Source organism: Zeus faber (assembly GCF_960531495.2).
Source record: "Zeus faber genome assembly, chromosome: 15".
Lineage (NCBI taxonomy): Eukaryota > Metazoa > Chordata > Actinopteri > Zeiformes > Zeidae > Zeus > Zeus faber.
Genome location: NC_137194.1, coordinates 5439144 through 5451643, shown reverse-complemented (window position 1 = coordinate 5451643; position 12500 = coordinate 5439144). Strand labels below are relative to the sequence as shown.

General features: G+C 52.2%; 1 protein-coding gene across 1 annotated transcript in view; it reads right to left on the bottom strand.

Moving 5' to 3' along the window:
- The window catches only part of agrn (agrin), a gene marked incomplete at both ends in the record, with an annotated part of 243326 nt that overhangs the window by 179470 nt on the left and 51356 nt on the right, over positions 1-12500 (bottom strand). The window contains one exon of the mRNA XM_080014535.1: positions 2839-2859. Coding sequence (XP_079870661.1) covers positions 2839-2859 — 21 coding nt within the window. The remainder of the gene's footprint in view (positions 1-2838; positions 2860-12500) is intronic.

Here is a 12500-nt window from a genome sequence, read left to right as displayed (position 1 = left end):
TGTGTGTGTGTGTGTGCGTGTGCGTGTGTGCGTGAGTGTGTTTTGTGTGTGTGTGTCTATGGCGACGTGACATAGCCTGAGAGGCCCGAGCCATTAACGTTCTTTTTCTAGCTCTGCTTTTCCAACCAGTCATTTATTTACAGGCAGGGTCCGTTAACCCGCCTCCTTCAATGACCTGCTTAACGCTCTCCGTGGACAAAGCCGCGGCCGCTTCCAAGCGGCAGGCGAGGAGACATGAACCGGGCACGCAAGCGACCCGGGAAAGGACTCGGAATGCCGACGATGTATAGTGGGTCCCTGTGTGTCGGACAGTGAGGGAAGACTAAACACATGCTGCCGAGGGGGCATGCGTTCACAGCACACACACACACACACACACACACACACACACACACACACACACACACACACACACACAGCACACGCATGCACGCACACTGCAGACACACACAGACACACTGACACAGACACACACACACACACAAGCTTGTACACAACTGAAGAATAACCTCCCTCCCTAAATCACGCAGAAAAACTCAGACGCAGACTTTTGGAAATAAACATTCACATTCCAGGGGATGAGCGACATCGGCGAGGGAACAGACACCTCCTAACGTACACAGCGCGTGTTTAAGACTCCTCTAAACATTCATTAGGGGCATAAACAGCGGGCGCTTATGGGCCAGCGACGGTAACAGAGCAGTTACAGACCAGATGTCTCCGAAACTCGTGCCGTGCAATGCAGTTGCGAGCGCTCATCGGAGCCGCGCGCTGCCTGATCGCCGCATGTGATTTCAAGCACTCAAGTCTTCCAGGCCCCCGAAACCAGCAGATCAAACCACACGGCAACGAGCTCACTTCGATTCAAGCTGGAATGGACTGAATCACTGACGTCTTGCGCATTCAACTCAAGATAATTGCTGAAAATGTACTATTGGCGTTTATTCTGAAGCAGTCGTCAGCTCGATGGAGATGTAACCGCATCTTCCGCGTGAAGGTTGTAAAAGTTTGTCAATCGTGTTGCCGGGCAGGTGTAGCCGTGTGCGCAAGCCGGTGATCGCGGGAAAAAGGGCTGGAGGCGGCGTGGGTCAGCCTGGCCTCGGGGGGAGATATGGATGTTTTGTTTTTTGTTTTTCTGGCGGGCTGACGTATGACGACGTCTCCGGTCCAAGGCTCCTGGGAGGGCGAGGAGGCTCACTATGACCCCGGAGGAGCCCGGCAGGGAGGAAGCCAAACATGCCGGAGCGCGTGGGCGGGGGAGAGGACGCCTCAGGTCAGCGGGCAAAAACGGGATCCGCCTCCCGCGTCATTCCACAACATCGAGCCGTGCACGGAACAACGTGCAACTCAACGAATCCAACACAAACACAACAAACCGAACAAGTCTCATATAATTTGGCGGGGTTTGATTTGTCGGGTTTGTCCTCCCAGAAACACCCCGGGGCTCAAGTCAGGGTCGCCGAAGAAGGCAAAAGCCCTTCCCCGTCCGTCTTCAGCCTCCTTCAATCACCACGAACACACGCAAACGCCGCTATGAGCGACGCTTGGGTTTAAAATGGCTTCAAAAAGGCGACTAACAAGGCCCGACTCTCCACGAACCTCAATCAAAACGCCGGGCAGGTTCCCCTTTTCCAAATCACACACCAGATAATTGCATCCTCCCGCGCTGGCTCGACCCATTAAAAGGTCTGTTAATGGAATTCTTTCTTGGCGAAAGGGTGGATCAGTGAAGTGAAGGAGAGGAACAAGGGATGCTGGCGGCGGGAAATGGTAATGGGTGTTTAGGCAATTTAGAGCCGACCTACATAAGCACGTACTCTCCGCCGGTCATGCATCCTTTACTTTGTCTCGTCTTCGAAAAAAGGGCCCGGCTACCTGTGCCGCGCTGAACACAGCGGCCTGGGGAGCGGACAAAAGTGGATGAGACCAGCTCTATTCACGGGTCATCGGCCGGCGCAAATGGGTTTGGTGAATAGGCTGCCGTCTCACAAAGCAGGTGTAGGGGAGGTCTAGCGGATGGTCAAATACGACCGTGGGGGGGGGGGGGGGGGGGGTAAAAGATGCACAGAAAACCTTTTCACGCCGTGGCTCCGGCCTCACGCTCCAGCGAAAGCGACGCCGTCCTCCTGTGACTCGGCCCGATGGGATCCCGCTTGAGCCACGCGGCGGTTTGCCCTCGGGCAGGGCTGTCAGCCCGTTAGACCAACGTCATCGCGTGTTATATATGCAAGCGTGAAGGGCTTATATGGGTGCTGGGTTTTTAATAATAATGCAATGGGCAACTATTTCAAAAGCAAACCCGTCTCTCCCACTGGAACGCGCGCATGCACAACTTGTCCAGTCATGATTTATTTATTTTGTCGGCCTTCACTCAGGCCTCTGACTGTGTGCCAGACATAAATAGTCATTCTCATTCATCAGCGTTGACTTGACCAATGTTGAAGCCCAATCTACAAAGAGTCCGAGGGGAAGCACTTCAATGTGCGTGCGTGTCCCCGCGTGACATTGATGCCCGCACACTTTCTCATTGACAGTCATTTCAAATTAAGCCCGCTTAAAAGGAGAAGGCTTCAGACAGACAGGTGGAGGGGGACCGTTTTTTTTTCCCCCACAATCTCTTTGTTCTCCCTTTCTTTACCCCGCCTGCGGACAAGCCCCTGAAAGAGCCAGACTCCCGGACGCCCGGAGGCCGGGGCCGCACGTATCAAGCTTTAGAAATCGTAGACGGCCGCGCCCGGCGACGTAACAGGACTTGACGCCGTAAACACGTCATCCCGCCGCGCTGTTCCCCTCCCCCCCGCGGGGCAAGAAACACATCACAAGACATGCAGCGCTTACCTGCGATGATATATTTGTGATCTTCCGTAGGCAAAGAGAAGGGAAAGAAAAGATCAAATTGTCAGCGACGGGTTAGTTGAAGAGTAGGTAGGTGGATGGATGGATGGATGGATGGATGAATGGATGGATGGATGAAAGGATGGATGGATAGATGGATGGATGGATGGACGGACGGATGGGTGGATGAATGGGTGGATGGATGGATGGATGAATGGACGGTAGAGTCATGAGACTGGGGTGACCGGGCACATGCAGATGGCATGGATGAAACACGCTTCGATACGCCGTCCCTACACAAAACGCCGACACGCACAATTATGAACTAAAATCTCTCCTGTCGCTCTCTCTCTCTCTCTCTCTCTCTCTCTCGCTCGCTCTCTCTCGCTCTCTCTCTCAGGGAGGCACGCTGGCCTGTCAGTTTGCAGTTAGTCAGGATGACACAGATGGAACAGTAGCCGTATGAGACGTTCATCCATTAAAGATGGGCTGGGCTGGGCCATGCTGGCAGGCCATTTACCGGGGAATAACAAGAGCAATCGTGCTGCTCCCTCCATAGATTATTAACCAAGAACGCAACACACACACACACACACACACACACACACACACACACACACACACACACACACACACACACACACACACACACACACACACACATTCAAATACCAGAGAAGCACACACACGTAGTGCAAGCGCCGGCAGCAAGATGAATTTTCCACATTAGCCATTTATTGTATATGGTGATCAGGGCATTGGTGCGAATATGTGGACGACAGGTGTCACCTTCAATCTAAACTTCCATATGTGTTTCAGTACTCATATGGTTGCACATTTAGGTCACATGCTATTAATTTGTCCAAAAAGAATGTTTTGTGTTTCCTGTATGTGATTTCATAACTATACGATACCGCTGGAGAATAGTACAGTATGACATGAAATGACCGCCGCCGGGCGCACACACCACACACACACACACACACCTCGGGGATCTCAATCAGTAATCCAGTAATCCGGTAATCTCAATCAGTATCACAGCTCCGGGGCACTCTCCTTATACCTCAGACCAGCGCTATGCACACATACAGTCTGCACCTTTGGTCTGATCACGTGGTTCTGTCCCAGTACCTGGAAACCCTCTGTCACTCTGACAACGCCCCGAATGGCGTTCAGCGTAGTCTAAGGGCTATTCTATAAATGAAAGTAGAGAAGATTGCCTGTTCAAGGTTAAAACAAAGGCTTGCCCCATCACAGGGTCCTCACCGTGCTTCCAATGGTTGTTTTCTGTCAAGTATCTCCTTCTTTTGAAGTGTACTAGCTATTTCAGGGAGTTCTGGAGGAGCACTAGAGTCCACCGCCCAAAGAACTGCACCGGCTACACACTCCAAGCGTCGAGGCCAATGCTGCCCTCGCAGCTGCACACACACAGTCTCGTCAAATACTGATCTCTGATCACATTACCCCAATATGCAAATGTCAAGCTACAAACCTCCGTCTACAATCCTCTCGTGCACTTTCTTCGACGTGCCAGGCAGGTGTGTGCCTTGCACGGCGGCCACCACTGCAGACGTATGGATATGCGTGTGAATGGGTGAATGTGAGGCAGGCACTGTAAAGCGCTTTGAGTCGCATGACTAGAAAAGCTCTTCATAAATGCAGCCCATTTACCATTTACCATGTCTCCCATTTCGGTTCTTGTGCCCCTCAAAATATCTCACAATATTTACTCCCTGATCAAACTCAACGTCCTCAGGAACCAAACGTGCGCGTGTTTACCAGTGGTTGCCGTGGTGTCTGTTGTTTATCTGCCCAAACCCCTTTTTCCGGGTGAACTATACGCAACTCAAAACGCTGGGTTCTGTGGCGCTGCGTGGTTTGGACAAGCCGGTTAATATCATATCCGGGTGGGGAGGCGTACACGAATCGACTGACTGAGGAGAAATCGGGGTTTGTTAATCGGGTTATGCTTGCGTCTATTTTGAGTTTAAATCGATTAGGATAATGGGGGTAAGGTGTTTACATGGCAGTTGCAAGAGTGGAGTATAAGTATATTCAAGTGCATGTAATAGCACTGACAGAGAGCAGGGGAGAGGTAACGGAGAGCAGGGGAGAGGTAACGGAGAGCAGGGGAGAGGTAAAGATGAGCCCAGGCGGCAGAGGCGGCGTGGACAATCTGGGGCCAGGTCACCATGTGAGGGCCACATCTACCCAGTGGGTACATTCAATTCATCCTAAATGTAATGTTCTCCTATTGTATTTTGAACCGAATCAGCCACCATCGCTACTGTGACTAAAACAAAACAAGCACATTTTTGACTTATTTAACTTTTTTATTACTTTTTCTTGCCAGTTTGTGAACTAAAAGTTTTGTTTTTTTCCCAGGTATTACTTTGTGCAGGCCTGGATGTTAGAGGGATAGAGAATATTCTATCTATCTATCTATCTATCTAGATAGATAGATAAATAGATAGATAGAGTGGCAAGACACAGAGGTGGACAGAGAAAGAGCGAGTCAGTTTGTGTGCGTCAGACTTTCCATATCACTTAGGGTAATGTGATTAAAGACTCTGTGTGTGTGTGTCTGTCTGTGTGTGTGTGTGTGCATGTGATTGTGCATGTCTGTGTGTGTGCGTGTGATTGTGCATGTGTATGTGTGTGTGTGCATGTGTGTGTGTGTGTGTGGCTTCATTTAGCTCAGAGTGCTGTGCCTCTTAAAAGATTCATGTCCAGGAGAGCCAGGGAAGGAGAAGGTGTGTGCCTGTGTGTGTGTGTGTGTGTGTGTGTGTGTGTGTGTGTGTGTGTGTGTGTGTGTGTGTGTGTGTGAGAGTGTGTGTGTGTTTTTGTGTGTGTGAGATGGAAGGGGGGGTGTTGCCCTGTCATAGGATTCACTTTAACACACACACACACACACACACACACACACACACTGAAAAACACTCTCACACACACAATGAAAGTGAAAAACTAAGCAGCCGCACTGCACCGTGCACGCGAAACAAGAACTGTGTTAATACACAATAGAAGGTGAAAGGCAATTGTTAAGCAGTAAAATAATAGTTGAATAATAAATCCACCGTTTAATCCGAATGTTCCTTCAGCGTAAGTTATGACAAGACAAAATAAGTGCTTCCACAGAAACGCGGCTGTACGAGCGCTCTTATTAGTCTTGAGAACAGGAGTTAAATACAGTCGCTAGAATCCAACTCGTCACTGTCCCAAATTCACGGCCCGTGATTCGGTGGGTGGAGAGTTTACGGAACAAACTCCAAGGACCCACTTTTCAAAATTATTTTGTCACCCCTTCGAGTACCGCGTCTCGAAAAACAGCCTGTCATCGCGTCCTTCCCGTTTTAATCGGCTTGCGTTGCCATGACATCTGCCAGCGGAGGAAGAGCCGCGTCCCGGCACAGGATGCGAGTTTCAAAAAGACGTTCCACGTACCACACCTCATGTAAGAGTGTGTGTGTGTGTGCGCGTGTGTGTGTGTGTGTGTGTGTGTGCGTGTGTGTGTGTGGAAGCGGCAGATGGACCCATTGTACCGTCTGTAACGTCTTATGGGTCTAACAGACGCACCGCGTCCACGGCTCTCTCAAAATCTCTCAGGAAATAGGTTTGAGTTTTATATATACTGTTTATTTTAGACCTGTTTAAAATAATGAGTGTAAAGGGAAGAAGACGGTGTGGTCCCAGCTGTTGATTACATGGAACCAGGTCAGTGTGCGTGCATGCGTGCATTTTTTTTCCGTTTTGATCTTAAAACACGATATGGAAATGCAGAAAGTAAATGATTTTTTTCCACTGACCTTTAAATATGGACGACTCTCATTTCAAAGCATTAAAAGAAATCTGGTCTTAAAGGGATTTTGAAAGCCAGGAAGAATCTTTAACACTTTCTTGTGATTTACGATAGGAATTAAATTAAATTAAATTAAATTAAATAAAATTAAATTAAAATTGGGCTGTGTGTGTGTGTGTGTGTGTGTGTTTGCACCGACAAGCAATATTTACAACCAATAATCGATAATAATATATAAAATGATTTAAAAAAGGTATATAATAAAAAGGTGCTACACAAATACAGGTTATTACTACTGTTATTCATATCAAACTTGCAAAGCCTCTCTCTCTCTAGGAGAGGGTGGGAAAATGTTTCGATTTTGTGAAAAATTTGAAATGGTTTACACCTAAAGAAAAACGCAATAAATGCAACACAGCACCTCTCTTTCTCACACACACACACACACACAGCCCAATTTAAATTTAATTATATATATATATATATATATATATAGAGAGAGAGAGAGAGAGAGAGAGAGAGAAAGAGAGAGAAAAACAATGCACTGACACAAAAAGAGAGGAGGGGGGTTGTAGGGAATGTGAAAGACTGACCGCTGCATTTTCTCACACGCGGTACACGGCTGAAGTTGTTTAAAAGTCCCCTCGGCTCCCAGCTGTGAGGTGTAGACATCCCCCCTTCTAAGCCAGCCTTCCTCTTTCTCCGCCACTTGAATAAATAGAAGCTGAGAAATGGGTCGCGGGAGGAAAGGAAAAAGAAAAGGGGGGGGGGGGGGGGGGGAGGGGGTCGCTCTTTAATGGCTGTTTACCTCATTCAAACGCATCCGTCTCGTCGGCCTAATTCTCGGTGTCATTTACGGTGGATTTGGCCAAATATTTGGGGGGGTGGGGACTCCCCCGAAATTCGCCCCCGCAAAAAAAAAATCAATGCTGGCACTGTTTGCTGTTGTTTCTCCCGAGTCATCAACAAACGCGCGGCCCGGGCGAAAGGGATTGCGGCGGAGGGGACGGAGACGCGGAGGAGGAGGATTCCTTTTCGCTTCGTCAGCCTCTCGTCACAATGGACGCAATTTCACGGCCCCCCCCGTCCGGCCCTCTCCTATCCGGAGACGGCCGGGCGGGCCGGGGGCCGGGGCCGGGGGCCGGGCCGGGGCCTGGACCAAACATCCCCCCCAGCGGACATGGGGGGAGGGTGGGGAGCGTTGCTGAGAAGGACCTCCCACCACTTCTCGTTAAAGATAAATATGTATTTGAGTCACCGTACGGCACGGAGCGCATTGGTCTGTCGGGTTCCGTCCTCCCTCGTCGCCTTTTGACCGCGGATGAATAACAGTGCTTTTACGCCGTCGGCGGACAAGGCCACCCGCAAATTGAGAATCCCGGCCCCGCCGCCGCCCCCCGCGTCAACGGTGAAATGTGAAAACGAAAGTTGAAGTGGCAACGGCGTGAACCGCCCCGCCACTCACGCTGCCCTGGCGGGCGGCTTACACCGTAGCACGGCGACTTAACATGACTCCTAATCCACTATTCGGTTTCCCGCGAAGACCGCTCAACGTTTCCCGACCAGAGCAGTGCCGCGGTGACAGGGAAGTTATAAGTGCGAGACCATGACCGCCCCCGCCCAGCCCAGACACCGAGTCAGATATCGGTTGAGCCGCTGGGAAAAAAACACTTAAATGCCGACATCTGAAATTGGAGGACTCCTGACTCCCTGGTTCAAACGTTACCACGGCACGGTTCTTGCCAACCGACGCGCCGCCTCCATTCCACTCATCTTTTCTCACAGCTCGACAGGGGGACGGCGCGACTCTGGCTCCCTATTAGGGAGTGAACATTATCCTTCCTTCTGACAGGGTGGGACCGGGGGGGGAGCATAAGCCCCCACCCTCCTCCTCCCCCCGCACTTTGACACCGCAGCTCTGGCCGGAGGACGGTTTGGATATGGTCTCGCCGGCGGAATGAGGGCCCGGGCGCCTCCGTCTCCCCCCCCTCCCCGGTGTGTGGGAGGCGGGGATGGAGGGTATCCAAGGGGCCCGCACAGAGCGGACCTCCCCTCCGTTTATGCACCGCGCAGAGCCGCGGTCGACGTCACGGGGACGTTCCCGGCATTCCAGGTCTGGTCAGAGACAAAAACGCCCCCCCCCCCCCTCGGCTGTGCGGAGCCAAAGTGGGAAAAAGGAGAAAGTGAAAAGTTTCGATTTTTAATGCCTTCAGGACGCGGCGCTGGCGACAGCCGAAAGTGCTGCCTCATGCCAAGCTCGTCAAAAAGCTTCGGCGCGGGCGGAGCCCAATGTGACGGGAGGGCCCCGCCCAGACACATCCATCAAGCCGGCGGGAACCATGCGACTGCCACTAAAAGCCGACTTGGCGTGGGGTGGGGTTCCAAATGCGCTGCCGTGCGTAATTCAAGTGAGCAGTTAATGTCGATCCGGTCAATGCCGAAAAAGACGGGTTTGAAGAAAACGAGATGTGAGATGTGCCCCGGCCATCGGTTTTAAGCAAAGTGGTGGAGTCATCCCTCCTTGGCAGCGCTGATGACATCACAGCGTCCGCTCCGCATTTAGTATGCGCCGCTTCATCCTTCACGGACTCTCTTAGATCGAGTCCAGCCCTCATCAAACGCGTGGCCACCCCTCCCTTTTTACGCAAATAGATTAATCTATTAACGGCCACTAAAACTTTGACTATTAGTGGTTTTCAATTTCCCACCAATTAAGCGGCTCGTAAATCCATCCGTGAAGCGAGCTCGTCTGAGAAATGATTAGGAGGCAAAGTGGAAGGATGGGAAGGGGAGGAGGAGGCAAGATGGTCACTCCGCACCCTCCACGGGTGTGTAATTCAGAAAACTCAAGTCGAGGACGGTGGAAGGTTTTGAGCGGCCTCAGAATCGGAGGAAAGGGCTTCGGTGAGGGGTGAGGGGTGAGGGGTGATGGGTGAGGGGTGAGGGGTGAGGGGTGAGGGGGCAAGGTTCCGCGTCTCCGCCCCTCCCCCGGACGGGGGCCGATATCGCCGGCCAGCAGGGGGAGACGTCATTGAGGAATGCGGCATCCTTGGCTTGCGGAGGGGAAGAAAAGGGGAATGGAAATGGTTTGATTCACGACACGCCCGCTGGCGGGGTGAACCGTTAAATCAGCCGGCCGACTAACGCAGGGAAGTTTACCTGGCAAACATCCACACAAGCACAGGCAGGCCTCTTCGGGAAGGACAGGCGGCACCATGGAGACGTTGAAGGCATGCGCTGTATGCACTAGAACCAAGGCTCTAGTGTTCAGCGGCACTTGTTGGGCTTTTAAGACTAAGTGTCTACTTCAATCTAAGTATCATAAATGCCTGTTTTTTTTCTCTTCTCGCGGGTGAAAACTACAACATTTGCTCCACCGCAAGGTAGGGTTGTCGCGGCGACCGCCGTTACCGGTGTTTGGGCATACAGCGACAACATTTCTTGCCCACTGCCCCCACTCTCATTTCGCGCTTTCTTTTGTATAGAAATAAAACCCACTTCATTCATTTTGGCGTATCAGCGCCACACGTTCATTTTCTATCCCCGTATATAAATATAAGAAAACTGAGAAAACGGCGTCTGGCGCGGCGAGTCTACAGATACTCAGCGCCCCGGACTCGAAAAATGTCCATGCTGTGAGTTGATTACAGGATCCCCACCTCAGGAGTCATTATCGCCGGTATTTGAATGCGACAGAAAATAACAACATCCCCCGAGCTCCAGGCATTCTTCGACAGGTTGCCGTTCGGCGCAGGCCAAGCCGGACGATAACAGCCGACGCCCATCGCAGCCATCGCTCCCGTTCGCAAGGACGTCTGAATACCGGCCCCCGGGTCATCAATATCAATGAACGTCAAAGCCCTTCGTCGTGACACATTGTCTCTCTATTCCCGGGGCCCCCCAAAAATACTGAAAGAAGAGAGCGACAGAGGGGAAACCGGATGGAGCTGCCGTTGCTCTTTGGTGCACGGGGAGATAAAGCACCGGCTGAAAAGGTTGCAATCAATCTTCATCCACGCTGGCATGTGCATAGTTACTGCAGCTCTCAATGTAGCCTGTGGGTTCCTCCGTTTTCATGAGTGTGTGTGTGTATGTGCGTGTGCGCGCGTGCGCGTGCGTTCTCGCTGATGTCGGTGGGGTTAATGAAGTGCATCCACATCTCCGCCTCCCCCCAAATGAGAGAGACTTCATGAAGCAGTCCAACTCCGACTCTTTCACACGCACAGAGGCGAGCGGGGCGTGCAGAAACATGCGGCGCGAAGCGATCCGCGCACCCTGACGCCGTGGAGCGCGGCGGCATTCCAGCCGCGGGCGCTCATCCGCGTGTGACGGCGTCGGCGTCGGGGGTCGGGACCTCCACGGGAGGGCGTCCACGGCCCGAAAGGGTCTGAGCTCCGTCGGGGCGGAGCTGTCCGTCCAGCGATGTCAGCCCCCCCGTGTCTCCCAAATCGGCCCCTGTCTCTCTCACCCACACCCCCTTTCCTCTCTCACTCTCACTCCAACCCTCTGTCTCTCTCTCTCTCACTCTGTCTATCTCCCACATACCGAGGGTCAGGGCAGAGGCAAGCAATCGTCCTAAGTGTGGGCGGGGAGCGACGAGGGGAACCGGTTAGGGGAGGGCGACTGCTGTTGTTCTCCCCTCGATCGTCAAGCACCCGCTGACCGCCGGCGCTGAATACTAAAATGCTGGGGAGAGAGAATTCCGACTCCGCATACACCGCCCCGGCCCCCGTCCACCTTCTCATTTACATGACCAAGTGGAAGGGATGTGATGGAGCAGAGGAAAATCACAGTCCCAAGACCTAATCCACCGGGGCCCGGATAAAAGGGGAACGGTTCGTCGGACGTTTGAGGTACGGCGACGCTAGGGGTCGGCGGTTTTTCTGGCCACGGCGCATCACAGACAGAGGGAGAACCGACAAAATATCCTTTTGCAGTCTTTCGCCGGCTGACTTCAGCCTCTCCAATTAGCTCCCCAAATTCCAGTGAAATTACCAAAAAGGTGTGGCTGGAGGCGCTCCAAGTCATCGCAGCCCTTAAGTCCTACTTATCTTTATAGACAAGTCTATGCATGGCCAACCTGCCCTGAACTCCAGCTGTGCAGTGCCCTGCCCGCCGACGAAAGCCGAAAATACGACTCCCCCGGTTCCCGGCAATATCTCCGCCGTGATAACTGCGGCTGACTGCGGATGTGACCCGAGCAAAACTTGCAGCCGACATGGAAGACTGATTGCTCCCGAGTGCAGGAAGAGAGGTCTATCCATTTATTTTTGACAACCTAGATGAACAACCAGCTCTCCCTCTCCTCCCCCCAGTGGGGCTCTCTGACATGTGCAATCATCGTTCAGCGCCGGGAGACAAAACCACCAAGACAGCAAATACAAAATGCATCAGGCTTTTTTTTTTTTTTTCACGCGTTTGTGTTTCCTTGGCGTTGCGCAGCAATGTCCAGGCTCCACTCCACCGAGCAACACTGGCCGCTGCTCTCGTACCGCGAGTAGATATAAGGGAGCGCTGGCATTTGCAAATATGAACAAACGGGGACCTGCCTCCCATTCATCAAGCGCGGTAGGAGAGGACAATCAGCCTAATTGGCTCAGAGGGGAAAAGGGCAGCCGAGGGGGGGGGGCTGTCTACGTGGGTTTTAGATGTGTTAATAACTTCACAGAATAATAATGTCACTTAACTACCAATTAAACACTGTAATCAACATTTTGCCCTGGTATCGCGGTGGATGATCTACACTCTGATGTGGCGTGCACGAGTCATCCCTAGAGGCAAAGGGGGAGAGAGGGAGAGCGAGAGAGGGAGAGAGAGGAAGGCCAGTAGTGCGAGAGGTGACGCGTCCGCTCGCCTGCGTTTTGTG